The sequence below is a fragment of the Myiozetetes cayanensis genome, unplaced genomic scaffold (assembly GCF_022539395.1).
Source record: "Myiozetetes cayanensis isolate MyiCay16 unplaced genomic scaffold, myiCay2020 scf35, whole genome shotgun sequence".
In the NCBI taxonomy this organism is placed as follows: Eukaryota; Metazoa; Chordata; class Aves; order Passeriformes; family Tyrannidae; genus Myiozetetes; species Myiozetetes cayanensis.
In genome coordinates this window covers 196,330-222,310 of record NW_026087577.1, presented here as the reverse complement: position 1 = coordinate 222,310, position 25,981 = coordinate 196,330, and the positions used below count along the sequence as shown (strand labels likewise).

At 67.0% G+C, this 25,981-nt stretch overlaps 3 protein-coding genes across 3 annotated transcripts; 2 read left to right on the top strand and 1 right to left on the bottom strand.

Moving 5' to 3' along the window:
• Positions 1–350: 350 nt before the first annotated feature.
• DCST2 (DC-STAMP domain containing 2) lies at positions 351–7,527 on the bottom strand. The gene is made up of 29 exons (XM_050327795.1): positions 7,209–7,527; positions 6,948–7,118; positions 6,726–6,827; positions 6,426–6,623; positions 6,257–6,322; positions 5,959–6,172; positions 5,699–5,877; positions 5,390–5,554; positions 5,135–5,302; positions 4,939–5,039; positions 4,724–4,854; positions 4,503–4,618; positions 4,334–4,427; positions 3,968–4,236; positions 3,758–3,883; positions 3,606–3,680; positions 3,375–3,503; positions 3,152–3,291; positions 2,883–3,060; positions 2,578–2,721; positions 2,332–2,453; positions 2,082–2,236; positions 1,801–1,900; positions 1,609–1,704; positions 1,406–1,532; positions 1,168–1,284; positions 945–1,087; positions 716–829; positions 351–602 (listed from the first exon to the last, which is right to left on the bottom strand). Exons 1-29 carry the CDS (start codon positions 7,525–7,527, stop codon positions 351–353), a joined length of 4,311 nt encoding a protein of 1,436 aa, XP_050183752.1.
• A 1,679-nt stretch (positions 7,528–9,206) lies between these two features.
• Positions 9,207–17,518, top strand: ADAM15 (ADAM metallopeptidase domain 15). Its single transcript, XM_050327839.1, is given in 24 exon segments — positions 9,207–9,355; positions 10,342–10,445; positions 11,026–11,102; positions 11,362–11,440; positions 11,547–11,623; positions 11,716–11,893; positions 11,973–12,035; positions 12,117–12,185; positions 12,271–12,440; positions 12,516–12,600; positions 12,672–12,820; positions 12,901–13,078; positions 13,196–13,288; positions 13,381–13,576; positions 13,656–13,764; positions 13,838–13,917; positions 13,920–13,987; positions 14,056–14,133; positions 14,219–14,330; positions 14,430–14,568; positions 15,207–15,260; positions 15,527–15,632; positions 16,376–16,497; positions 17,182–17,518. Coding segments are annotated over 24 exon segments (2,487 nt in total). The 5' UTR covers positions 9,207–9,282; the 3' UTR covers positions 17,210–17,518.
• Positions 17,519–19,258: 1,740 nt separating this feature from the next.
• EFNA4 (ephrin A4) lies at positions 19,259–24,104 on the top strand. Its single transcript, XM_050327875.1, has 6 exons — positions 19,259–19,365; positions 21,501–21,793; positions 23,121–23,189; positions 23,348–23,407; positions 23,483–23,736; positions 23,827–24,104. Exons 1-5 carry the CDS (start codon positions 19,259–19,261, stop codon positions 23,569–23,571), a joined length of 618 nt encoding a protein of 205 aa, XP_050183832.1. The 3' UTR covers positions 23,572–23,736; positions 23,827–24,104.
• The last annotated feature ends 1,877 nt before the right edge of the window (positions 24,105–25,981 follow it).

Below are 25,981 nucleotides of genomic sequence, written 5' to 3'. Positions count from 1 at the left end.
CAGACTCATGGTACCCCCATCTCCATGCCCACGGTGCACCCAGACCTATCCCTGTCCCCAAAAGTCGTCCCCCCCCCTCAGTATCCCCATCTTTATTTCCATCGTGCCCCCAGCCCTGGGAAGGAAGTGCTGGGCAGGGTGGGGGCAGCTCTGTGTGTGCTAGGAGTGGCTTGTGATGCTCAGGGTGCTGTGACAGAGACCCCCCTCTCCATCCTCCCATGCAGTAGAGACCCCACCTTCAGCATCACACACAAAGAACACCCCTACACACACACACACCCCAGCAGACGCACCCCACAGACCCCACTTCACTCCACGCAGGGCGATCACAGCCTTTATTGCCGGCCCCCTCATCCCGCGTACCCCGGCTCCTCCTCCTCCTCCTCGCTGTCCTGGACGAGCCCGGGCTCCTCGGGGCTGCAGGCGAGGCACGTCCCGCCCGCCTCCGTCCAGCAGCGATCGCAGTACAAGGCGCCGCAGTCGGGAGCGGGGCACACCTGGTGCCAGGGGGTGCCGGGCGTCCCACACAACGTGCAGCTCCGGCGCTGGCAGCGGCGCAGCCAAGGCCAATGCTGGCTGCACCACTCCAGCAGCGACGTCCCCTGCGGCGAGGACGGGCCCGTGTGGGGTTCTGGCAGAGCAGCCACCCCACAGCAGCTCGGGGGACAACGAGGCCCCCTCTCCCCAGCCCCGCCGTGCCCCCGACCCTGCTCACCAGCCCCGGAGGCTGCTGTGCTCTCCGGGCGAGGCGCCTCCGCTGCAGCTGGAAGAAATTCCTCCTTTGCCGCAGCAACTTGTTGTACAGGAACAGCACTCGAGTCTTCTCCCGCTGCGCCGGCGGAGACCGTGAGGGGTGGGTGGCTGGGGGCACCTCAAAACCCCAAACCCCACCCCAAAACTCACTCCCCCCAGGCCGTGCCAGGGGGTGCTGGGGTGCCGCTCACCTTGGGGAAGTAGAAGGCGGCGATGGCGCGGCGCAGGCGGAACGGGTAGACCTGGGCCAGGCAGAGCAGGGCCAGCGCGGCCAGGGGCAGGCAGGTGTTCAGGTACTGCTCCCTCGTCATGCTGTGGGGCCTCGGCAGGCAGGCTGGGGACACGGTACCAGTGTGAGCCCCCCTGCAGCAGGCAGGTCCATCCCAGGGGTCCCATCCCCGGGCAGGGGCTCACCAAAGTTGGAGGTTTCCACTTGGGTGTCGAAGGAGGTGTTGAGGGCCCCGATGGTGCTCCGCAGCAGCTGCGCCATCAGGGACGTGCCCATCACGGTTACGGACATGTGGTGGCTGGCTGTGGGATGGGAGGATAGGAAAGGATGAGGAGGTAGGGGGAGGGCTGGGGGGGGCCCCCCTGCATTGCCCTACAAGGCACAGAGGGGCCATGGGGCTGACCCTCAGGTCTGTGGGCTCACTTTGGTAGGAATACTGCACAAAGGAGTGGTTCTGGATGATGCTGAGAACGCTGAAGATGAAGTGGTCCAGGCCACAGACAAAGGTGAGGAAGAGCAGGAGCGGGATGCACCTGAGCAGTTCCATCACCTGCAGGGAGCAGAGTCTGTCATAGCCTGATGGCCCCTCCAAGCCCCGACCCCCCCAGCCATCCCCAGCCCCTCACCATGTACTTCAGCTCGGGGCGCTGCAGGGCCAGGCGGCACGGGAAGACGAAAGCTGAGGTCTCGTCCCGGAGCAGGGGCAGCAGCGTCCGCTTGTTCTGGGTGAGGGGCAGCGGGGTGGTTCAGCACAGCCCCCCAGAACCCTTCACTGGGGGTGGGAGGCCACCCTCCACCCCTTTTCCCCCTTGACCAACCTGCTCTCCACGCCGGGCGTCAATTTGTCGGAAGTAGGTGGTGATGTAGCAGTTGTCGAAGCCGATGTCGTGACAGTACCGGTAGGTGTAGTAGAAAGCCCTGGTGAGAGAGGGCAGATCCAGGGAGGGGAAAGGAGGCACTGGGTGCAGCCCCTGAGGATGCACCCCCTTGTTTTCACACCCCCTGCCCTGACCTGCTGCTAAAGGGGGCCCCCAACCCTTTGTGCCCTGCAGCTGGCACAGGGGGTCACTCCCCACCCCCCAACCATCCCAAGGCTTACGAGAAGAAGACGAAGAGGAAGGTGAAGGACAGCAACATGCGGAAGAAGGAGACGGCCAAGCCCAGGCGGGCCCTTTCCTCCCTCAGTTGCGAGGTCACCTCCTCCTGCAGCTGCTCCACTATTTTGGCGCCCACCAGCATCTCCTGGTGCTCCTCCTGCAGCAGAGGGGCCGTGGGGCAGGGCAGGATGTGGCCCCCGCCCTTGCCCTGGGCACAGGGGTCCCTGAGCCACAGGGTGCCCAAGCACCCACCTTGTAGACGATGCTGGCAGTGAATTCCTGGCTGAGGCTTTGGACAGAGTTGTTCACCTGGTCGTACACCTTCCCGAAGTTGCTGTCCACAGGGACCTTCTCCTCGCACCAGTAGCTCACGACTGCAGGGATGGAATGGGGATGGTGGTGGCTGTGGTTGCCGTCCCAGGATCTGTGGGGGGCAGAACTAGAGCTGCCCCTCCATGGAGAACAGGGACAGGGACGTGGGTCCCACCCATCACCCACGGTTGACTGCTTGGCAGAGGAACCCAAGCCTCATGGGCAGGCAGAGGACGTGGTTGATGAGGGGCACAGCCACTTTTTTCATGCAGGTCTCGTGCAGCCGTTTGAAATAGTCTAAGCAGCTCTGACGACCGCTCTCGAGCACATCTGGGGGGTTTAGAAACCCTCAGCTGTCTGTGCAGATCCAGCCCTGCTGGCCCAGGCCTCGTCTGGGGTGCCCATTGGGCCAGCAAGGGGGTCTAGAGCAGCCCCCCCTGTCTGGCAGCCGCCTGCCCTGCATGCTGCCAGACCCTGCCCGTCCTGCTCACTGGCACAGCGGCGTTTGGTCTTCGCCTCGTACAGCTCCTGGGTGCTGAGGGCCCGCTGGGGGCCCTTGTTCGGCTGCTGCCGCAGGTCGTAGCCCTCGTCGCTGGCCACCTGGTCGTTCAGCTCCACGAAGGCGCGCGAGACGTTCTGCATCTCCGTGTTCAGCGTCTCCCCGCTCCGCTGCCGGGACACACGCGCAGACACACGCACACAGGGACTCGGCCCCGCTCCCCCAGCCCCCCTGCTGCCCCCTCCTATGAGCCCCACTCACCACCAGCTCCTCCATGACGCGGCGCAGGGGGGACGTCGACACCTGCCAGAGACCCCTCGTGTGGTTGACCTGCAGATCCACCACGCAGTCCATTGAGCGTTTCGCCTCCATCAGGTTGTACCAGAGGTTGGTCACGGGCCCTGGTGCATGAGCAGGGGTGGCTCAGAGCCTGCCAGCTGTCAGGACCCCACTGTGGGGCACAGGGACATTGGGGGGGCCCTACCGTGGTAGATGGCGGCGAAGACAAAGGAGAGAACGTAAAGCCGACCCTCTTTGCCCAGGAACTTGGGGACCATGAGCAGGTTGGCACAGCGGAAGTGGGGGGATGTGGCCCAGCCCAAGGCAGTCACCCCTGTGGGGAGCAGAGAGCTGACCCCACGGTTCCACAGAGAACCCTCTGGGTCCCCCCTCATGGCCCCCCATCACCCCAGTCCCCTTCCCGCCACATCCTCACCCGTCAGCCCCCAGGTAAGCTTCACCCTGTATGACTCTGACAGGTCCAGAGGCATGATGAGCAGCTGGCAGAGTCCTGAAACACCCAACAATGTGTCCTGAGCTCCAGGTGCCACGGGTTCCGTGGTGTGGCCGGCAGCGGGACACACTCACCGAGGCTGAGGAGCATCCCGAAGCCAGCGCCCAGGAAGATCTTGCTGCAGCGATACTCGCCCGGCCGGCTCCAGAGGAACCGGCTGCACGGGGAGGGCAGGACCGCGACCACCACTCGCTTCAGGGCTGGGTGGGGAGGGAGGAGTCAGCCCTGCCTGCTCCCACTGACCCACGGTCAGCCCTGGCCAGCAGGGTGGGAGGGGATCTCACTTGTGTTGGGACGTTTCTTCCTCCCGCGTGTCTCTGTCCCAGCCAAGGGCTCTTGCCCAGGGGCTGATGGCTTCATGGCTCCAAAAGCAGGAGGGCTTTGCTGGAGCTGAGAACGGTGGGACGCTGCCCTAGAACTGACGCCGGTGCTGTCGTGGCATTCTCCACGGTGGGAAGGGCTGGGTGTCCACAGGGCCACCACTTCCCGCAGCTCACTGTCCCTGCTCTCAGCCTGTTCCTTGTAGTCCAGCATCTCCTCATCGCTGGAGTCCCTGATGGGGGAGAGCAGAGAGGGGTGAGCTGCAGCCCTCCCACACACCCACTGCAGCCCCCCAGGCTCAGGTGGGCTCCCAGTACCCCTCTGCTCACATCTCCTCATCCACAGAGTCTGAGTAGTTCAGGGTGGCCATGCAGATGGAGCAGGTGTTTTTCAGGGCTCTGGAGCAATCCCTGCAATACAACCCTGAGGAAAACAGGACTATCAGAGGGGAAAGGGCATTTTCTAGGGAAGGGGTCCCTGAGCTAGAGGGGCTCCTACCTCTGCAGCTGGGTGTGATGCAGGCGTTGAAACCCGGCTGCTCCACCGTCCCACAGGCCAGGCAGTGTTTCTGCTCGATGCCAAAGAAGCGAGAGAGGCAGGCAAGGGCAGGGAACCTGTGGGCACAGAGTGATGCTCCATGGGGCAATACCATCCTGGGCGTCCTTGCCATAGACCCCCAAGGATGCTGCTGCCCTTTTCCATCCCTTGTGAGAGCTTACCTGGAGATGAGGAGGAGGAAGAGCTTGCTTTTCCTACCATCAGCCGTGCTCCCTGTGCCACGTGAGCGCAGGGCAAGTGCCATCCACTCCCGCCGTGCCAGGATGACGTTGTGGAGGAAGACCACGCGCTCCTGGCATGGAGGGGATGGAGTGAGGGCAGGTGGCTGCTTGAGGGGGTGGAGAGTGGGACATGCATACACGGAGAGGTTTCTAACCTGCTCACGGGATGGGTAGTAGGCGGCACACACCGCCTGGCGCAGGCGTGCCATGTAGGAGCCAAAGATGGTGATGAAAAGCCAGAGACCGTACAGGATTCCTGGTGGGAAGAAGCGGAGTCACGTAGGGCCAGTCCCCCTTACAGCTCCCCACGCACCTGGGTCACTGACAGTGCAGCCCCCCCGGTCTGCACACCGATGGTGATGTAGGTGCTGTGGTCGGGCTCCATGGGCTCGATGAGGCAGACCTGGGACAGCACCGAGACCTTGCCCTCTTGCAGCGCATTGAAAGCAGAGACCAGGTCCTGGAAGATCTCACTGGTGTAGCCCGTCCCATTGACATTGATGGCCATCGTCGATGGCGCTGCGGGGCGAGAGCAGCTCAGTCCTGGGGTCACCCCAAAGCCCCAGCCCCTAAGGGTGCTGCTCCGGTGCGGTGGGTGCTGCTCACCCCTGGCAATGATCTCCGCGCTCAGCTGGTGCCGGAACAGGTCAAGCAGCCAAAAGATGCTGTAGTCAGCCAGGATGATGCTGAACCCCAGCAGCACGTGGCGCAGCAGCCCCATCAGCTGAATCCCGTACTGCAGTCTCTCATTCTTCGACAGCCACAGCGCGGCTGGATGGCCACGAGAGCACCGTGAGGCAGAGTCAGGAACCCCCAACTCCCCTCCCTGCACTCAGGGCTGGGCTGGGGGACACCCCTCGGGGTGGGACTGGGCTGAGGGACACTCCCCCGGGGTGGGACTGGGCTGGGGGACACACCCCCCGGGGTGGGGCTGACCTGGGGGGATGTAGCGGCCCCTCTCCCGCGCCGTCAGGGGCAGCACGGTGGGTCTGCCCTGCTCCGCCCGCCGCAGGTCCAGCTCCACAAAGCGCCGCGTGATGTAAACGTTGTCAAAGGTGTCGTCCCACAGGTAGCGGCGCCGGTACCACATCGCACTGGGGACACGGCGGGCAAGCTGAGCACCGGTGGCACACAGCAGGTACCCCATCCCCAGAGCAGGACCCCGGCCCACTCACTGGAAGCTCAAGTAGATGATGGCCAAGAAGGAGATGTAGGAGAAGACCTCCAGGCCGTGGTGGTAGGGCTCCAGGTGCTGCTGCACGGCCTCCATTATGTCCAGAGACACCTGCCCCAGGCTCTTGCTGGCATTGAGGCTGACGTTGAAGTGGTGTGTGATTGAGATGTTGAACTCAAACTCCTGGCGGACGTGGTTCAGGGCATCTGTGATGGCTGCAGAGGTGACAGAAGGCCGTGCTGGGTGGGGAACAAGAGCCAAGAGGGGTCCCTGACCCCCCACGGCACCGGGATACTCACGGGTTGCGATGTTTGCCCGGACGAAGTTCTGGATGTACTGTGGGATGATGCAGAAGAAGGCGCCAACTGTGGAGAGGGGGGATCTCTGTTAGGGTGGGGCCTTCATGCTGGACACAGGTCCACCCCACCGCCCCTGAAACCCCCCCACTGCAGAGGGACAGGAACCCACCAACATCAGCCAGGGTGCAGAGCCACTTGAAGCCGAGGATGACGTAGCAGATGAAGAAGAGGAGGGGGAGGGCGCGCTCGCAGTCATCCTTGGCCTTATCCATCCAGCGAATGCAGCTGCTGTAGGGTGACCCCAGCTCCTTGTTGCACATGTCACCGACCTTCGACAGCCACAGCCAGACGTTGCGCAGGGCGCGGGCTGGGGACAGGCAGCGGGTGTTGGAGAAAGGAGTGGACTGAAAGCAGGATGGGGGGTGCTGGAGCTGGGCAGACCCTTGGGGACCTTGGGGACCCCGCTCACCGACGTGTCTGGTGGAGCCGGTGATGGAGCGGATGAACTTGCGGACACGGTCGCCCACCACTTTGGCGTTCTGGCCGATGTCCTTGATCTTGTTCTGCAGGTCTGCAGAGAGGAGGGGACCCCTGAGCACACCCCGAGGGCTGAGAGTAGCCTGGGGCTGGCTGGGGCTCCCCCAGGAAGGGCCCCTGCAGTCCCCCCGCCTCCCCCCAGCCCCCTGCTCACTCAGCAGTGGCTCCTTGGCGCGTTCCAGCCGCTCGGCCGTCTGGTTTTGGGCCAGTTCGGCCCCGCACGACAGCGCCTTGGCGAGCTGGGAGATGTTGTTCAGGACATTGGTGCCAGGGCCCTGCACCGTCATGCACAGCGCCAGCATCACGATCAGCATCTTCCCCTCCCCTGCAGAGACAGGGAAATCCTGGGGCTCAGCTGGGAGCTGAAACCCCCATCCCCAGCACCCCCCTGGCTCCCTGACCCATGGCTGCTCACTGGTGAAGAAGTGGGGCAGCGCCAGCAGCACGATCATCCGCGTCTTCCTGGAGAAGGCCATGCCCAGCCCCAGCCCTGCTCCCAGGAGGATGGTGATGCACAGGCAGTACCAGACGTCGTGGCCCTGCACCAGCAGCACCAGCACCCCATAAATGCTGGCCAGAGCCAGGCCCAGCACGAGGCCACCGACGCTGCGGGCAAACTCCAGTGCCGCGCTCGGCTCCTCCAGATGGCGCTTGGCCCTGGGGCGCGGTGCCGGCTTCTTGCCCTGACCCTTCTGCCCCCGCAGGGCTTTGCACAACCCCGAGACCAGCCCCATACTGAGGCTCCTGCTGCTCCCACCAGCTCCCTCTCCACGGGATAAGAGCAGGCAGAATGAGCAGTTTCCAGAGAACCGTTGTCGGTTCCCACGTCGCAACCTTTCCGTTGGAACACTCGAACACCGTCGGTTCCCGCATCACAACGGTGCTGCTCCAGCACGGTGGGTGCTGCTCACCCTGGTGTAGGGATTCCAAACAGAGAGATTCTATTTAACATGTGTCAGTTTTGCAGGTCTAATAGGCCCTAGTACCTGCAGCTGTAGAGGGAAGAAACTTCAGCCAATGCTTCCGTGGGAACCAAGGCCAGAGGAACGCTGAACCAACAGACCAAGGACACTGGGCCACACAACTACGAGGTGATGAGGAAGAAACAAAGCCAACCACCAAATTCAAAGGGCAAACTGGGTAATTCCAGCAAGAGGTGGTCACGACCACCGAGTCAAAAAACCCACTGACTCAAAAGAAGGAGCAAACTGAGCATGTGGCCTAATCATCAGGAGAAGTGAGAGGATCCTTGAACCAATAGAAGATAAAATACCAACTAATGAGGAACCACGTGACTTGTAGCCCATGAACATTTAATGCCTGTTTGCTAAAGTGTAGAAATAGTGACCAGTTTTGCTGGTTGGGGGCTGTGTTGGGGATTGACCCCCAGCGCTGCCTGAGCAGAACTGGAAATGAATCAAACTCCTCGGCTCAGGAGCTCAAATCAAATCGAATCGAATCGCTTCTTGCACACCGGGGGAAGGAGCCTGTTTTGGGACAACGTTTTAGTGACCCAGATGGGGCAGCCATAAAGCCTTGCCCACACCATCTTCCTGCCCCTGACAATGAAGAACTGGATTAGGCAGGAGTCCTGCAGCTCCCTCGGGCTGCGAGCGGTGCTGGAGGGAGCGGGGCAAGTCATGCCTCGCCAGCAGCCCCACGGTCCCGGCCTCTCCCAGCACAGCAGAGAGGAGGGGGCCCAGGAAATAAAGGCTGTGACCCCCCCATGAAGTAGGGTCTGTGGGGGGCATCTGCTGGGAGTAGGGATCAGATATGGAGGGAAGAAAGGGGGTGTAGAGGGGATGGAGGCCCGGGGTCTTCTGAGGTGAAGGTTGGGGGGGTGAGGTGTGCAGGTACTGAGGGTGGGGGTCTCCATTGCCTGGGATGATGAAGATGGGGGTCTCCAATGCATGAGATGATGGAGGCAGCAGTGTCTGGAGTACAGGATGATGAAGGTGAGGGTCTCTGCAGCCCTGGGGGATAAAGGTGGGGGTCTCTGTTGTACGGGGTGATGAAGGTGATGGTCTCCAGTGTGCAGGTAGATGAACGGGGACGTCTCCAGAGCATGAGATAGTGAAAGTGGGTGTCTCTGCTGTCCCGGAGGATGGAGGTGGGGGTCTCCACTCCGTGAAGTAATGAAGGCAGGGGTCTCCGCTGTCCAGAGGGATGCAGGCGGTGGTCTCGGGACGAGGAGGGCAGGGGTCCCACACGCAGCATCACCACCGGAGTCTCCGTCACGGCACCCCCGCGCATCACCAGCTACTCCCGGCGCACGCAGAACCCACCCCCTCCCCGCCCCGGGCTGGGCGGTGCCGGCAGAGCGGAACGGGGGGAACGGGGCCGGGCGGGAAGTTCCGCCCCTGGGGCCGAGCCGGGCGGGGTTGGTGGCGGTGCCGGTGCCGGTGCCGGGGCCATGCGCGGCGGGAGCCGGCGGGGGCGGCCGCGGCGGGGCATCGCGGGGCCGCCGGCCCGGGGGGGCCACGGGGGCGATGGGGCCGCGGCTGCTCCTGGCCGCGGGGATGCTCCTCGCCGCCAGCACCGGGGGCAGCGGGAGCGCCTCAGGTGAGCGGGGAACAGGGGTCCGGGGGTGGGGGTCGGTCGGGACCGCGCCTCGCCCCCCCACCCCATCGGGGCATCGCAGGGATACCCGCGGGGAGCCGCCGACCGGGATGGGATCGGGGTGTCGTAGCCCCTCCGACAGCTCGGTGCCCCCTTCCCTGGCACTCTCGGTGACCGCCCCCGAGGACGCTCGGTGTATCCCCCGGAATGCTCGGTGTCCTCCCCCCTCAGAATGCTCGGTGTATCCCCCCCCGGAATGCTCGGTGTCCCCCCCCTCAGAATGCTCGGTGTGTCCTCCCGGGGATGCTCGGTGTCCCCCCTCCCCAGGACGCTCGGTGTGCCCCCCTGGGGATGCTCGGTGTCTCCCCCCAGGGTGCTCCGTGCCCCTCACTCCGGGGACGCTCGATGTGTCCCCCGCGGAATGCTCGGTGTGTCCTCCCGGAGATTCTCGGTGTTCCAACCCCGGGACACTCGGTGTGTCCTCCCGGGATCCTCGGTGCCCCAATTCTCCAGCCATGGGGACCCGGCTGTGACTGGGCTTGATGGGGCCTTGGGGAGCGGGGTCTGCGTACCCCCCAACCCTCCTCCGGCATTCCCGGGCCCCGGGAGGGAAGGAGTCCCCCCCGAGACCTGGCGAGGGGGTCTCTGAGTCAGCCGGGCCGGGCTCCCAGCCCTGCCCAGTCCCTCCGCTGGTGTACTGGGCAGCTGGCCGAGGTGACGCAAGGCCTGGCCAGGGAGCCCATTCCGTCCAAAAAACGGAGGGGTCCCCCCCGGCTCTGCGGGGAGGTGGTGTATTGGCTGCTGTGGGGTGAGTGTGGGGGTCCCTGTTCCTGCTCCCCTGCCCTGGTGGGCTGCAGTGGGTGATCGTGGGCGTCGGGGATGCAGTGGGTGACCACGGGGGTCTGAGATGTGATGGGTCACCGTGAGGTCTGGGCCACGGTGGGTGACACAGCGGTGACACAGAGGTGACACACCTGGGCCCTGTGCAGGTGACAGCTCGTGGCAGCACAGTGCAGAACAAGGACACTACTGGCCCGTGACCCCATGGGTTCTGCGGGGCAACCAAAGGCTCAGCTTGGCAGAGGCGACCCAGGTGAGCCCCCACCAACATCCCTGGGGTCCCTTATGCTTGTGACAGCGTGGGGGGGGGCTTCCTGTCCCCTTTTCAGTGCAGGACACACAGTGTCCTGGTGCCACATCCCTGGAGGTCCCAGCACCCAGAACCCCAGGGGCAGTGGGGAGGGGGGCATCCCAGCAAATCCCCCTTGCCCTCCTGATGCTGGGAGGGACTTTTTGGGTCGGGGTACCCACCCTGAGCCCCTCCCAGCTGGGGAGGAAGGGCCCATCCCACCCCGTGGCCGTTGGGAGTCTCTCCGACGCTTCCGCTGCGCTGCACCGGGCAGGAAGCGCGGGGGGATGGGGTGGGGGCCCCACTCCGTCCAACCCCCCCTTCCCCAGCACAATGAGCCCGGGAGGGAGGGACATTTCCTGCAGGGAGCGAGGGTGGGGGCCGGGCTGGGCAGGGGATCCCTTCCGACCTCTCCCTCCGGGCACGTGCCAGGGCCAGGCGGGTCCCCCGACACCCTGCGGGGGTCACAGTGCTCCTGAGGGTGTGTGGGGAGGGGGGGCAGCTTGGGGCAGGGAGTATCCCCCCTAACCATGGCCTGTGGCAGGAGGGGTTCCCCACCCAGCTGAGGGTCCTGCTGGAGCTGGAGGGGATGAGGCTGGTGCTGGAGCTGGAGCAAAACTGGTGAGTCTGCGGCTCTGGGGCAGAGTGGGGATGGGAGTGGGAAAGGGGTCCCAGACCCATGCAGGGTGGGGGTCCTGTCTCCATCCATGGTGCACGGGGAGGGGGGGTCCCTTATTCCTTGTCTCCATCCCTGGCACAGGTGGGTTGGGGGTCCAAGGGTGCACCTGCTGCAGAGTGAGAGGTACTGGGGCTCCCAGTGTGTGCTCAGGGAGGGGTGAGCTGGGGGTCCCTGCTGTGGGGTGACATGAGTCTCTGGCAGGGATCTGGTGCAGGCCACAGGGGCGCTGCTCTACTACCTGCCCAATGGCACGTGGGTGATGGAGACGCCCAGAGAGAAGGTATGGCTCGGGTGTGGTGGTCTCCTGAGGTGTCCCCGAGCTGTTCCCATGCCCCAGGGGGACCCCAGCTTGGGGCTGGATTCTGAGCCCCCCCTCTCTGCTGCAGGACAACTGCTGCTACCAGGGGACAGTGCAGGGCTTCCCTGACTCCTGGGCCAACCTCTGTGCCTGTGAAGGACTCAGGTGAGCCCCCGAGCGCGGTGGTCTGTGAGCCCACTCCCAGTTTGCTGCTGGTGGAGCAGGCTCCACCTCCCAGCTCCTCTCCCCTTCCCTAGTGGCCACCTCCAGCTGTCAGAGACCAGGGGCTACGAGCTGGAGCCAGACAGTGGCCCTGCAGAGCAGCACGTCGCGTTCCATCCCTGGGTGGCCCGGGTGGCACCACGGGCCTGCGGGCAGGATCCCCTGGACCCCGGCCCCGGGGCAGAGGTGACAGAGCCCTCCAGGTCACAGAGGGTAGGTCACTGGTGGGGGAGAGGTCTTGCCCCATGGGGAGGGTCCCTGTATCAGCGCTCTGACCCTGCTCTGTTCCCAGGGCAAGCGGGCAGCAGCGGAGCAGCAGTTCGTGGAGCTGGTGATGGTAGTGGACCACACTGCGGTGAGTGCTGGGCAGTGTGCCCGGAACAAGGGCTACCCCCTCCCCAACCACTCCCTTGACCCCTGTCCCTGTCACCCCCAGTTCCAGAATTACCCCAACCTCCAACGTGTTCGCACCCGGACCCTGGAAATCGCCAACCAGGTGGACGCGGTGAGTCCCTCTCGGGTCTGTCCATCCCAGCCCAGTGCCCAGTGCGATGCCAGGGGCCTCTGACCCCTCTGTGCCCCACCCCCAGTTCTTCCGGCCGCTGGGAGTGCGGGTGGCCCTGCTGGCAGTGGAGGTCTGGAGCGAGGGCGACAGGATCACGGTGGGCGGCAGCGCCCGGGCGGCGCTGGAGCGGTTCCTGCGCTGGCGCCGGGAGGAGCTGCTGCCCCGGCTGCCCCACGACAACGCTCAGCTCCTGACGTGAGTGGGGGACAGGATAGGGACGGGGGGGTGAGGCTGTGGCAGCCCCCCGACCCCCTGTGCTCTCTCCCCCAGGGGTGCCCACTTTGACGATGTCGCGGTGGGGATGTCGACTCAAGGCTCCATGTGTTCCCCCACGCGCTCCGGGGGGGTCAGCATGGTCAGTACCCCCTTCCTCTACTCCGTGTTCCCACCACCTGCCCTCCCTGACACCCCCCCTCGTCCCCACAGGACCACTCGGTCAGCGTCCTGGTCGTTGCCTCCACCGTGGCCCATCAGCTGGGGCACAACCTGGGCATGCGCCACGACAGCCCCGGGCGCTTCTGCGACTGCAGCGACCTCCGGCACGACCGCGGCTGCATCATGGCTTCACCCACAGGGTGAGGGCAGCGGGCAGGGCTGCGGGGGGGCTGGGGCCGAGCCTCCTCCCTGCCTCACCACCCCCTTCACGGCCCTACAGGCTGACACCCGGCTTGAGCTTCAGCAACTGCAGCCAGCAGGACCTGGAGCGCAGCCTGCAGCAGGGCCAGGGCTGGTGCCTGTCCAACGTGCCCGAGCCCCAGCTCCTGGCCGGGAGCCCCACCTGTGGGAACTTCTTCCTGGAGTCAGACGAGGGCTGTGACTGCGGCCTCAGCGTGGTATGGGTGGGGGCTCCGGGTGGGCTGGGGTCTCCCTGTGCCCCAGTGTGTCCAGGGCTGGCAGGGTGAGCTCCAGTGTGCCAGTGCCACCCGCTGACCGCAGCCCCTCTGCCACAGGAGTGCACGGATCACTGCTGCAACAGCAGCTCCTGCGAGCTGATGCCGGGGGCCGTGTGTGCCAGCGGGGACGCCTGCTGCCAGGACTGCCAGGTGCGTGGGGATGGGCACCCATCGTGGGCGAGTCCCCCACTGGCTTTGGGGGGGGTCCCTTTTTGACTGTGCCCCCCCCCAATCCCCCACAGCTGCGCCACGCTGGGCACCTGTGCCGGGAGCCGCGGGGGGAGTGTGACCTGCCTGAGTTCTGCGATGGGGTCTCGCCGCACTGCCCACCCGACACGTTCCTGCAGGACGGGCAGCCCTGCGCCGGCGGGCGGGCGCGCTGCTACGGCGGGGCCTGTGCCACCTACGAGGGGCAGTGCCAGCAGCTGCTGGGGACAGGTATGGCATGGGCCAGGGTCAGGGAGGGGGGTCCAGGGGCCAGGTGGGGGTGCTGAGGTTCATTGTCCCCCCGCTGCAGGCGCCAGCCCCGTCTCCAGCTCCTGCATGGCCACCCTGAACGCCAGAGGGGATGAACGTGGGCACTGCGGGCAGCTCCCCAACGGCTCCTACATCGCCTGCACCCAGCAGTGAGTGATGTCCCCATCCTGTGCTATCTGTCCCTTGCCATTCCCCCCTGACCTGACCCCTCTGTCCCCACAGGGATGCTGGCTGCGGGATGCTGCAGTGCCAGCGTGGCAGCACCCGTGGGAACAGACCAGGAGGGTCCTGCCAGGGGACCCCCTGCCTGGAGACGAGGACGTGAGTGATGCAGCCATGGTGCTGCCCGGCACTGCCTGTGGCCCTGGGAAGGTGAGTGCCAGGGCAGCAGGGAAGGGGCTGGGGGGGTCTTCAAATGCTGATCCCCCCCTCCCCTGCAGATGTGCCTCCAGCACCGGTGCCAGGACGTCTCCGTGCTGGGTGACCAGCAGTGCCAGAGCAAGTGCCATGGGCACGGGGTGAGTGCAGGGCCAGGGAGTGGGTGGTGGAGGTGGGGACCTGCCCTGCATGGGGGCTGAGCTGGACTGGTGTCATCCTCCCCAGGTGTGCAACAACCACGGGCACTGCCACTGCGAGCGGGGCTGGGCCCCCCCGACCTGCGAGAGCCCCGGCACGGGGGGCAGCCAGGACAGCGGCCCCGCCGGCCTCGAGCGAGGTGAGGGACGAGGAGAATGGGGCTTTGTGCCGGGCGCAGGGTGGGGGGGGTGACGGGCCACGGGCGGGAGCTGACGTGCCACTGTGCCACTCTCCACAGGCGGCAGTGCCCTGCCCACGGCCCTGCTGGTGAGCGCCCTGCTGGGGCTGGCGCTGGCACTGGGGCTCTGCTGCGCCCGCCGCGCCGGCCTGCACAAGCACCTCTGCCAGCTCGGCAAGGGCACCTCCTGCCAGTACAGGTACCGGGGATGGGGGAACGTGTGGGGGGGAATGTGGGAGGGCACGGGGTTGTCGGCACACACGCCTCTGCATGCGTGTGCCGAGGCACGCGAGTGGCGCGTGGATGGCATGCTCACTTCTGCACACGTGTGCTGTGGCACGCAGATAGCACTGATGGCACGCTCACCTCTGCACGCGTGCGCTGTGGCGTGCGGGTGGCACACACACCTCTGCATGTATGTGCTGTGGCATGCAGGTGGCACACACACAGCTCTGCATGTCTGCGCTGTGGCGCACACGCCTCTCTGCGTGTGTGTTGTGGCACACGTGTCCCTGCACGCATGTGCCACGCAGGTGCCACGCTCGCCCCTGCACGCCATGGCAGGCACCAGAGCCCTGTGCATGCGGGCGTGCGTGCGTGTAGCGTGTCAGCGGGGCGTGTGCATGTGCGCACACACGTGTGCGTCCCCCAGGGCGGCCGACTGAGCGCTGTGCACGCGTGTCCCCCGCACGTGTGACAGCCCGTGCGTGTGTTTGCGTGTGCGTCCCCAGCACAGGTCACAGCCCCGTCGTGCATCGTCGCCCCACGTCCCCTCCCACCGCTGCCCCCCTGCCCCCCCCAGCCTTTGGGCTGAGCCCCCCACTCTTCTCCCCACAGTGCTGAGACCCGGGTGCGGTTCCTGGGTCCCGGAGCCGCCGACGGCTGGAGCGGGTAACGTCACCGCCGGCGCCCGGGCGTGGGGCTGTCCCCGAGCTGTCCTGCTTCGCAAGGCCTCCGGTGCTGCGCTCTTCCCCTGGCAGTGCCCGCGGGGGTGTGGGGCAGCCCCCCCGGGGGCACGGGGGGTGTCTCCTCTTCCAGCGCCGAGGGGTTCGTTTCTCTTGGGCTTCTGCTGGTGTTTCGGTGTGGCTCGGTCGCCGTGCGGGGTCCCCGCGAGTGCCCCGAGCGAGCGGGGTCTCACCCTGCCTCTTCCCTCGCAGGATCTCGCAGCCAGAGCCCCCATCGGGCAGCCAGGGCCCCCCAGCGCGCCCCCGGCCCCCGCAGTGGCGCCAGGCCACGGAGCTGCAGGTCATGCGTGGCAGCAAGGTGAGGATGAGGGAGCGGTGGAGGGCGGGGGCTTCGCTCTGCTCCTTGAGGTCCCCCATGCCCAGGCCGCCTGGTCCCCGCTCTGTGGCACCAGGAGCAGCCTGGCACGGCCACTTGGCACCGGCCGCTTGCCGGGACCGGTGCCCATCCCAAGGCAGGGCTGAGCCCTGGAGCTGCGGGCTGAGGGGGGGGTCTCTGTCTCTGCTTGGCAGCGGGAGGGGGGTCTCCGCATGCTGCATGGCTTGTCCCCGCTCTCCCTCTCTCCGCAGCCGGCTGCCCTCGGCTCGGCCCGGCCCGACCCGCCCTCCCGGCCCCTCCCGCCGGACCCTGTGCCCAAGGTAACACCCGGGCGGGTGGATGGGGGTCCCTCAGCCCCCCCACCGGCCCCCACTGCATGCCTGGCTGCGCTCCAGCTCTTGGGGACTTCTGTGACACGGCTGTCCCCACAAACCCCTCCTGCCCAGCAGGAGGCTGGTCCCTGTGCCCTCCCCCCACTCTCCCTGTCCCCCCCACCAGCCCCGCTCTCTCACTGTCCCCCTCTCTGCCCAGGCCCCCCTCGGACAGGCCGCCCCCCCCCACGCGCCCGCTGCCCGCGGACCCCGTGGTGCTGCCGAGCCCTCAGGTAACGGCGGCGGCGGCGCCTGCGTGTGGGGCAGGAGGCGAATTCCCACCCCCCTGAGCCCACTGGGGGGGTCAGACCTTGCTGGAGCTTTGACACCCCCTCTCTCCATCCCTCCCCACAGCCCCCAGGTCCAGCCAAGCCACCCCCACCGCAGCGGCCGCTGCCCCTGAACCCCCCGGGCCCTTCACTGGCCCGCAGCGAGACCCCCCCCGGGCACCCCTATGTCACAGTGATCCCTGCCAGGTGAGCACAGAGGAGGGGGGCAGGACAGGGCTGGGGGGCCTAGGGGGGCTGTAGGGTCTGGGGTGGTGAGGGGAGGCTGTGGGGTGCCAGGGTGGGGTCTGCAGCAGGGCCAGAGAGGGGGCAGAGTGGGCAGCCTGGAGAAATGGGGCTGTCAGAACCTGGGGAGGGGGAAAAAGAAGGGGTGTGGGGTGCCAGGGTGGGGTCAGCGGAGGCCAGAGAGGGGGTAGAGGGGGCAGCCATGAGAAATGGGGGGGTCAGAACCAGAGCAAGGGAGGGAAGAAGTGGTATAGGGGGCCACAGTGGGGTCAGCAAAGGTGCAGGGAGGTCAAAGGGGGTGCAGAGGGGGAAACCAGGAGAAATGGGGCATCAGAATAAGGGCAGTGTGGGGGGAAGAAGGGGTGTAAGGGCCAGGGTGGGGGTCTGCAGAGGCCAGAGTGAGGTGCAGGTGGGGGGAAAAGGGGATCCAGGAGAAATGGAAGGTCAGGACCAGCGGAGGGGGTCTGTGGGGTGGGGTCTGCAGGGGGCCAGTTGAGGGGCAGGGGGCAGGGGGTGGGACACAGGGGGATCCGGGAGAAATGGGGGGTGAGAAACGACGTGGGGGAGCAAGGAGGGGGTCTGTGGGGGGCGGGGAGAGCTGTGAGGACCCCCCCTCTCACCCCATCGCCCCCCCGCCTCTCTCCTCAGGCCCGCCCCGGCCCCGCCGGAGGCCTGAGCCACGGGCGGGGACAAGGCCGAGCCCCGCCGGACCCAGCCGGGCCCCCCCCGCCACGTCAATAAAGGGACTGTGAGCTGCCTGCGCGCTGCCTCCGCCGCACCGGGACCGACATCGGGACAGCGGGACACCGGGAGCGGCCCCGGGACACCGGAGGGGGGAGCGGCGCCGAACTACAACTCCCAGCAGCCCCCGCGCCGGAAAGGGCTCCCGGCGCTCAGCGCCCCCTGGCGGGCACCGCGCGCACCTGCAGCGGGGGGGGTGTCGGTGTCCCGAGGGGCCACGTGGGCGAGGGGACACGGGGGGACACCGTGCGTGTAAGAGATGTCCTGTGTGCACGGGCACGTGTGTTTGTGTGTGTAAGAGCTGCTCTGTGGGCACGGGCACACGCGTGGGTGGGGGCTGCCACACACGTGTGAACACGCGTGTGCCGGGGCTGTTCGGTCTGCGGGGGGCACGTGTGTGTGTAAGGGATGCTCCATAAGCACGGGCACACGTGGGTAGGGGCCGTGGAACTGCCACGGACATGGGCAGACACGTGTGCAAGAGCTGCCCTGTGGGTTTTGGCACACGTGTGCTCTGTGGGCACATGCACATGCGTGTACAAGAGCTGCCTTGTACATGCACATATGTGCACAGGGGCTGTGCTGTGTGCACGGACACACACATGGGCAGGGGCTGCCACACATGTGAGCACACGCATGTGCAAGGGCTGCTCTGTGAGCAGGGACACACTTAGGCACACACGTGTGTGTAAGAGCAGCTTGGTGGGCACAGACAGGTGCAGGAGCTGCCCTGTGTGCACAGACACACACATGGGCACACGTGTGTGCAAGAGCTGCCTGGCAGGCACTGACATGTGCGGGCAGGAGTTGCCCTGTGGGCCCATGCACGTGTGTGTGCAAGAGCTGCCACATACGTGGGCAAGAGCTATTGAGTCTGTGTGGACACGTGTGTGTAAGAGCTGCCCTGTGTGCATGGACACACACAAGTGTGCAAGATCTGCCAGGCACACGGGCACACTCGTGTGCCAGAGCTCCATTTGCACAGGGACACACATGGGCAGGAGCTGACACACGTATGGGGACACCTGTGCAAGAGCTGCCCTGAGGGCACAGACACACACGTGTGCAAGAGCTGCCTGGCGGGCAGGGACACACGTGGGCAGGAGCTGCCACACGCATGAGCACACACGTGTGCAAGAGCTGCTCGGTGGGCACAGACACACGTGGGCAGGAGCTGCCTGGTGGTCCTGGGCAGACGTGTGTGCAAGAGCTGCTCGGTGGGCACAGACCATCTTCTGTGGTCCCCGCAGTGCCCACCCCGTGCTGGTGCCAGTGGGTGCTGATGCCCAGCCAGGGTGGGAGGGTGGGCACGGGGAGCAACCTCTCCTGGGACCATCGATGTTCACGGCAGTGATTGGGCTGGAGCTGCCGGTCCCGATGCTGGTGCCGATGGATGCTGGAGGTACCGGGCAGTGCCAGGGATGCCAATCCCAGGTGCCCGGTAGATGTTCACGGTACCGAGGCGGTGCCGGCTTGGGGTGGGGACACCGGGAGGGCACCGGGAGGGTGGCGAGGAGCTGGATTGCAGCCGGGCTGCCGGTGCCGGTGCCGGTGTAGATGCATGTCGGCGGTACCAGTCGGTGTGGGAGGTCCGCCCGTCTCGGAGCCGGTGCCGGCCTCGGTGCCGGTGATGTCTGCGGTACCAAGGGGTTGCCAGGGATGCCGGTCCCGGTGCCGGTGCATGTCGGTGGTATGGGGGTTGCCGGATTGGGGCGTGGCTGCCGGTGCCGGTCCCAGTGCCGGTGCCGGTACCGGTGCCGTCGCCGCTGGATGCCGGTGGTACCGGCCGGGGGGGGTCTTGCCGGTCTCGGCGCCCGTGGGTGCCGGTGCCGCCCGCCAAGGGTTAATGGCACTCGGTGAAGTTGCCGGGCGGCGGCGCGGCGGGATTGGCCCGAAGTTGTCGGGGCGGGCCGGGCCGTGCCGAGCCCCGCCGGGGCCGCCCCGCCCGCCGCCCCCGCCGCCCCCGCCCGCCGCCGGCGGAGCCATGCGCCCCGCGCCGCTGCTCGGGCTCCTGCTCTGGGCGCCGCTGCTCTGGGCGCCGCCGGTGCGCGTCACCCGCCACGGCGTCCACTGGAACGGCAGCAACCCCAGGTACCGCCGGCCGCCCCCGCCGGCCCCGCCGCCTTTGTGCGCCCCGGGCCCCGTCGAGGCCCGGGCCCCTCCGAATCCCCGGGCCCCGCGCCGCCGCCACTGGGACAGGACGGGATGGGATGGGACGGGAGGGGCGGTGGGAGGGGGGCTCCGGGCTTCGGGGGGGGCGGGGCTGCCCCGCCACCGGGCCACCCAGCGCCCCTGGGAGAGTTACCGAGACGGGGAGCACCTCCCGGTGGGAGCGAGGCGGGGAGCATCTCCCGGTGGTGCTGTGCCGAGCCCCGGGCATCCCCGTGGTGCAGCACCGAGCCCCGGGGTGGTGCTGAGCAGGTGAGTGGCCCCGGTGGTACCGAGCCCCCGTGGTATCGAGCCCCTGGGCATCCCCACCGGCACCGGGCCCCCGGTGGTACCTCCCGGTGGTACCGAGCCACGGTGGTACCGAGCCACTGGGCAGCCCTGGGCGTTGCCGAGCCGGTGAGAACCCCTGGGTGGTGCTGAGCCCTGAGGGGCACCGAGCCACTGGGCATCCCCAATGGTAGCAAACCCTGGGTGGTACAGAGCCACCGGGCACCCTAGTGTGCCACCGAGGCAGTGAGCACCCCTGGGTGGTGCTGAGCCCCAGGCACTGCTGGTGGCACCGAGCCCTGGGTGGCATGGAGCAGGTGAGCCTACCCTGGTGATGCTGAGTTCTGGGAGTTCCACCTCAGTGGGCAGCCCTGGTGGCACCAAGTCCCCTGTGGCACCAACTCGGTGGCCACTCCTGGGGGCACCAAGCCCCCAGTGAGCATCCCAGTGGCACCAAGTCCTCGGTGGCACCGAGCTGGTGGGCACTCCTGGTGCTGCCAAGTCCCTGGTGGTACCCACCTGTGCCGAGCCTGAGTGCCCTTGGTGGCACTGAGCTTTGGGCATCCTCTGGTGGCATCAAGCTGGTGCGTGGCAGTGAGAGGGCTGTGGGTTCCTGTGGTGGATGTCCCCGCTGCTGGGGGCCACCCCAGCCCCTACCCTGCCAGGGGTACTGCCTGTGGGCTCTGCCATCACCGGTGGGCCGGGGTCCAGCCCTGGCCCTATCCCTGCTCCTGGCCTCCTCCATTTTAGGTATTTCCCAGCTTCAGGGAGCAGGGGGCAGGGTCAGGATGCTGGGCCAGGATCCTACTGGCTGTGCTGCCCCATGCAGGTCCTGTGCCCTGGGCCTGCAGGACTGGGCCAGGTGGGCACACAACGGGCAGGGCTGGGGGCACAGTTGCTGCCTTGCTCCCCCCGCTGCGGATGGGAGAGGTGGGACCTCACCACCTGTGGGGAGTGGGGCTCCGTGTGCCCCTCAGCAGGGTCAGGCAGCCCTCGGCCCTGCCCGGGCCTGCCCCGGCCAGCATTGCCCGTGGGATGCTCTGAGTCAGTGGGAGCCTGTGCCCCATCCTGTCCTCGAGTAGCCCCCGGCCCTGCTGGGGGGCTCAGAGGCCCGAATTCCCCCCCTCACCAGTGCTGCCATCCCAGTGATGAATGTTCTGCTCTCTGCCGGGACTCTGCGCCGTCCATGAACACCGGCTGCACCGGGGTGGATGAAGGGGGGTTGGGGTCTCCCTGACAGCCCCCCCAGCTCCATTACCTTCCCAGCACCAAGCGTGTGCAGTGCACGTGTGTGCACATGTGTGTGCACTCGTGTGTGCCCGCAGAGCTGTCTGCTCCACCCCGGCCTGGCCGCACACACTGTGAGCTCACTGCATCCTGCCCGTGCCTGAGCTGGGCCCCCTCCCCTGCCCTCCCTGCCGCCGGAGCCCCCCTCCCCGCCCCGTGCCCCCTGCCCCGGCCACCGCCCCCTGCCAGCACCGTGCCGGTGCGGGAGCGTCCCGCCGCACGGCCCCCCACCGGGGTGTCATGTCCGATCAGCGGCGAGGCGGGTGCCTGGGGCGAGGGGCTTTGTGCCCGGGCAGCGTGGCTCTCCCCCCGCCTCCGGCCGTGGTGGCCGAGCCCATTCAGCTCCAGCGGCCTGCGGCTAATCCGAGCTGATGCCTGGCTGCGTGGCGCGGGCGGTGTCCGGTCTCTGTTTTGGGGGAAAGCCCAGCTCCCTGCACCGCCGGGGCCGGGGGGGCAGCGGGACACCCCTCCCGGCGAACCCCCCGGCTCGTCTCGACCGGCAGGTTCCTGCGGGACGACTACTCCATCCAGGTGGCCATCAATGACTACCTGGACATCTACTGCCCGCACTACGAGGGGGCCGTGCCCGCCGGCCGGGCAGAGACCTTCACGCTCTTCATGGTGGACCGGGAGGGTTATCGCGGCTGCTACGAGACCCCCGGCGCCTTCAAGCGGTGGGAGTGCAACCGGCCCCGGGCGCCCTTCGGGCCCGTCCGCTTCTCCGAGAAGATCCAGCGCTTCACCCCCTTCTCGCTCGGCTTCGAGTTCCAGCCGGGGGAGACCTACTACTACATCTGTGAGTGTCCCCCACCCCGGGTGCCATGGGGAGGGCTGCACCGGGGGTCACGGCACGTTGGGGCTCTGGGTGCAGCCCCCCCCGGGGTCAGAGCGTGTCAGGGGGCTTGGGTGCAGCCCCACCAGGGTCTCCGTGGAACTGGGTTTGGGGCACAAGGGAGAGTTAGGGTACACCCAGAATCTGGATCCCCCCAACTGAGGTTGGGGGGAGTCTGGATAACTCTGGGGTTGAGGTGCAGGGAGGTCTGGATGCCCCAAAGATGGGGGCATAAGGGGTTGGGGTGCAGGGGGATATGGGGTGCCCTGGGACTTGGGGTTCTGGGGGATGTGGCATCAGGGAGGTTCTGTATCCCCTGGGCTGAGGGCTTCATGAGAGGTGGGGTGCAGGGGGATGTCTGGGTGTCCCGGGTGAGGGCATGAGGGGGTCAGGGTGCAGGGGGTTTCTGGATGCTCTCAGGGTGCAGGGGGTGTCTGGGTGGGGGCATGAGGAGGTTGGGTTGCAGGAGGCTTCTGGATGCCCTGGGTGGGTGGCACGAGAGGGTCAGGGCACCCCAGGTTCAGGATGTAGGGTGAGGTCTGGATGCCCTGGGGTGAAAGTGCACGAGGGGAGGTTGGATACTCTGAATTCCGGGTGCAGGGGGTGTCTGGATGCCCCCGGGGTGGGGCACAAGGGGATCAGGTTGTACATAGCGGGGTGTCAGGATGCCCCTGGCTTCAGGGTGCCCGAGGTGGGGGGGTCTGTATGCCCCGGGGTTGGGGTATAGAGTGGGATCTGGATGCCCCGGGGTGGGTTGTGCATAGGAAGGTGGGGTGCTGGAGGGGTCTGTATGCCCCGGGGTTGGGGTATAGAGTGGGATCTGGATGCCCCGGGGTGGGTTGTGCATAGGAAGGTGGGGTGCTGGAGGTGTCTGGATGCCCCGGGATGGGGGTACGATGCGGTCAGGGTGCACATAGTGGGGTCGAGGTGCCCCTGGGTTCGGGGTTTAGGGATGCCCAGGGTTGAGGGCACAAGGAGGTCGGGGTGCCCCCGGGGTTCGGGGTGCCTGGGGGAAGGGAGGGGGTCTAGATGCCCCTGGGTTCGGGGCGTGTGAGGAAGGGGTCTTTATGCTGCGGGTTTGGGGTAGCCGGGGTGGGGGGTTCTGGATACCCGCGGGTTCGGGGTGCAGGGTGGGGTCTGGATGCTGCAGGGTGGGGGCGCCCGGTGGGCGCCGTTCCCTCAATCCGCCGGGAGGGGGCGCCCCAGGCCCACGCTGACCCGCCGTCGGGGGGTCCCGTCGGGCCGGGGAGGCCGTGCCGAGGGTCCCCGCTGATCCCCCCACCCTGCCCAGCCGTCCCCAGCCCCGAGAGTGCCGGGCGCTGCCTGAAGCTGCGCGTCACCGTCTGCTGCCGAGGCACCAGTGAGTCGGGCTGGGGGGGAGGGACTGTGCCCCAAAACCCGGGAGCTCCCTCGCCCCCGGGGCAGCCCGGTCCCCGCGGGGGGGGGTACCGAGGCCTCGGGGGCGATGCCCCGGAGCCCAGGGGAGCCGCTCCCTGACACCGGTGGGGTTCGTTTCAGCGCCGGAGCCGGTGACAGAGGTGCCCAATTCGCAGCCCCGTGGGCGTGGGGGACCCGAGGGTGAGTACAGGGGGGTCAGTGGGTGCTGGGGACCCGGGGAGTGGCTCACCCTGACCACTGCTCCTGCTCTGGCAGACGCTGTGCCTGCGCGGGGCACGGCGGTCCCACCACAGCCCCACAGCCCCTGCCTGGCACTCGTGCTCCTGGCCCTGCTCCGGATCTGACCCCGGCACTGCCCGTGGTGGGGGGACGGGCTCCTCTGCCCCGGCGCCGCTTCCAGACTCTTCCTCACCGCCAACCCCCTCGAGCCCGTGGGGCAGCCCCAGGCCACGACCCACCCGCTGGACCTCCGAGAAGCCAAGCCAGGGCCGGGAGCTCCGGGCTGGAAGGTGAGGGGGGAGCAGGGAGGCTCTGGGGTGGTGGGTGGGCACTCACTTGCTGCACTGCAGCGTCCCTTGATGGGGATCTCTCCCTCCCAGGGCCGTCGCTTGCCACCGGCATCGCCGCTCGTTGGGATTGCCAGGGGTCAGCACCACCGGACACCGGCACCGCCCCCATGGCATCGCCCCGGCGCTGGGCTCCCCTCAGCGAATGCCTGCTCTGCCCCACGGCCGTCGCCTCATCTCGTGCCTTCCCCCATGGACCCCCTGCCCCAGGGGCCCAGGGACCCCCCCCAGGCCCTGGAGCGGGGCAGCAGCTCCGATGGCGGCGTCCGCCACTGCCGTGTCCTCCTCCTCCTCCGGTGAGGACACACCGATCTGTCTTCTGGGAAGACGCCTTCCTCCGTGCCCTCAGTTTGGTTTTAACCCCTGGTAGTGACTGAGCAATACAGTGTTTGCAAGATCGCTGTGCTCTGGGTGTGCGGTCCCCCCACCGTTCCCCCGCCCTGCAGAGGTGCCAGGGTGGTCGCTCCGGTGGGGGGGTCTCCGCCCCTCTCTCCCTCCAAGGCCTTTAAGGCCCAGGGTTTAATTGCAGTGGTTTGATATTGAGTCGTCAGCTCCTGACACCAGAGAGCTTTAATTACAGGCGAGCTGCCGGTAATTAGCACCTGGCGGTGGGATGAGCACCAGGACAGAGGGTCAGGGGGCAGCAGGGTTGGGGGTCACTCACCCAAAACCCCCACCTGGGCACCCTGGCCCCACTTGCTGCCCTTGCACGGGGTTGGGGTGCCCACGGGGCAGTCATTCTCCATCCATCTGCCTGTCTGCTACACACCCTGTGAGATGCACTCCCAAAATGGGGGGCTTTGAGGGGGTTTTCCCCTTCCCCAGTGGGCACCCAGGCCACTGCGGGGGCCGATCCCACAGCACAACCACGTCGCTGCCAGGGTCATGGCTCCAGTGCAGCCACACCCCGAGGCTCACCCACCAACAGGAGGGTCCTTTGAGGCTCCTGCTCCCCCATCCCATGCATGCAGTCCCCCACTGCCCTCCCAGGGGGCTCAGATGTGGCCCAGCTGCCCCCGGGGCTGCCCACAGCAGGGTCCCCCAGCCCCTCGCCGCGCAGGCGTTGCCGGCCGCCTGCCGCAGTGGTGCCGGGCACGTCAGACAGGTTTTATGGCTTCTGGGAGAAAGAAGCTGCTTGGCAAGAGAGGCTGAGCGAAAGCATCGACCGCGCCGCTCCCCTCCCCCCTCCCACCGCTGCTGCCTGCCCTTCCCCCGCCACACCCTGTGCCCCATCCCAGCCTGTACCCCAACCTGCACCCCAGCCTGTACCCCAACCTGCACCCCATCCCATCCAGCACCCCATCCTGCACCCAATCCTGCACCCAATCCCAGCCTGTACCCCAACCTGCACCCCAGCCTGTCCCACCTAACCTCCAGCACCCCATCCCCCAACCTGCACCCCATCCCAGCCTGTACCCCAACCTGCACCCCATCCCATCCAGCACCCCATCCTGCACCCAGTCTGCACCCATCCCAGCCTGTACCCCATCCTGCACCCAGTCCTGCACCCCATCCCAGCCTGCACCCCAACCTGCACCCCATCCCAGCCTGTACCCCAACCTGCACCCCATCCCATACCCCATCCTGCACCCAATCCTGCACCCAATCCCAGCCTGTACCCCAACCTGCACCCCATCCCAGCCTGTACCCCAGCCTGAATCCCATCCTGCATCCCAACCTGCACCCCATCCCAGCCTGTACTCCAGCCTGCACCCCATCCCATACCCGATCCTGCACCCCAAAATGTACCTCATCCTGCACCCCAATCCACACCCCATCCTGCACCCCAACCCCTCAGGACAGGGGCCACCCCATCCCCGTGCCCACAGAGGCTACCTAGTGCGGGGGGAACATCCCCTGGGAGGCCCCACCCCAAGTGGTGGTGATGGGGGGGAGATGAAAGCATCTGGGGGACATCTGACCCAAGAGACCCCCATGAGGGATGCTCAAGGGCCCACCTGGGGGAAATAATGATCTATGGGACCCCCATGCAGGGATTCTAGGGGGCTGTGCCCTGTGGGACCCCTGTGCAGGGGTTCTTGGGGGCAACCATGCCTTGTGGGATCCCCATGCGAGGATTCCCAGGGTCTGTGCCCTGTGGGATCCTCATGTGGAAGACTCTGGGTGGGGGAATCCCCCCCAAAGGACCCCCATATGAAGATGCTGGGGGGGCAACTGTGCCCTGCAG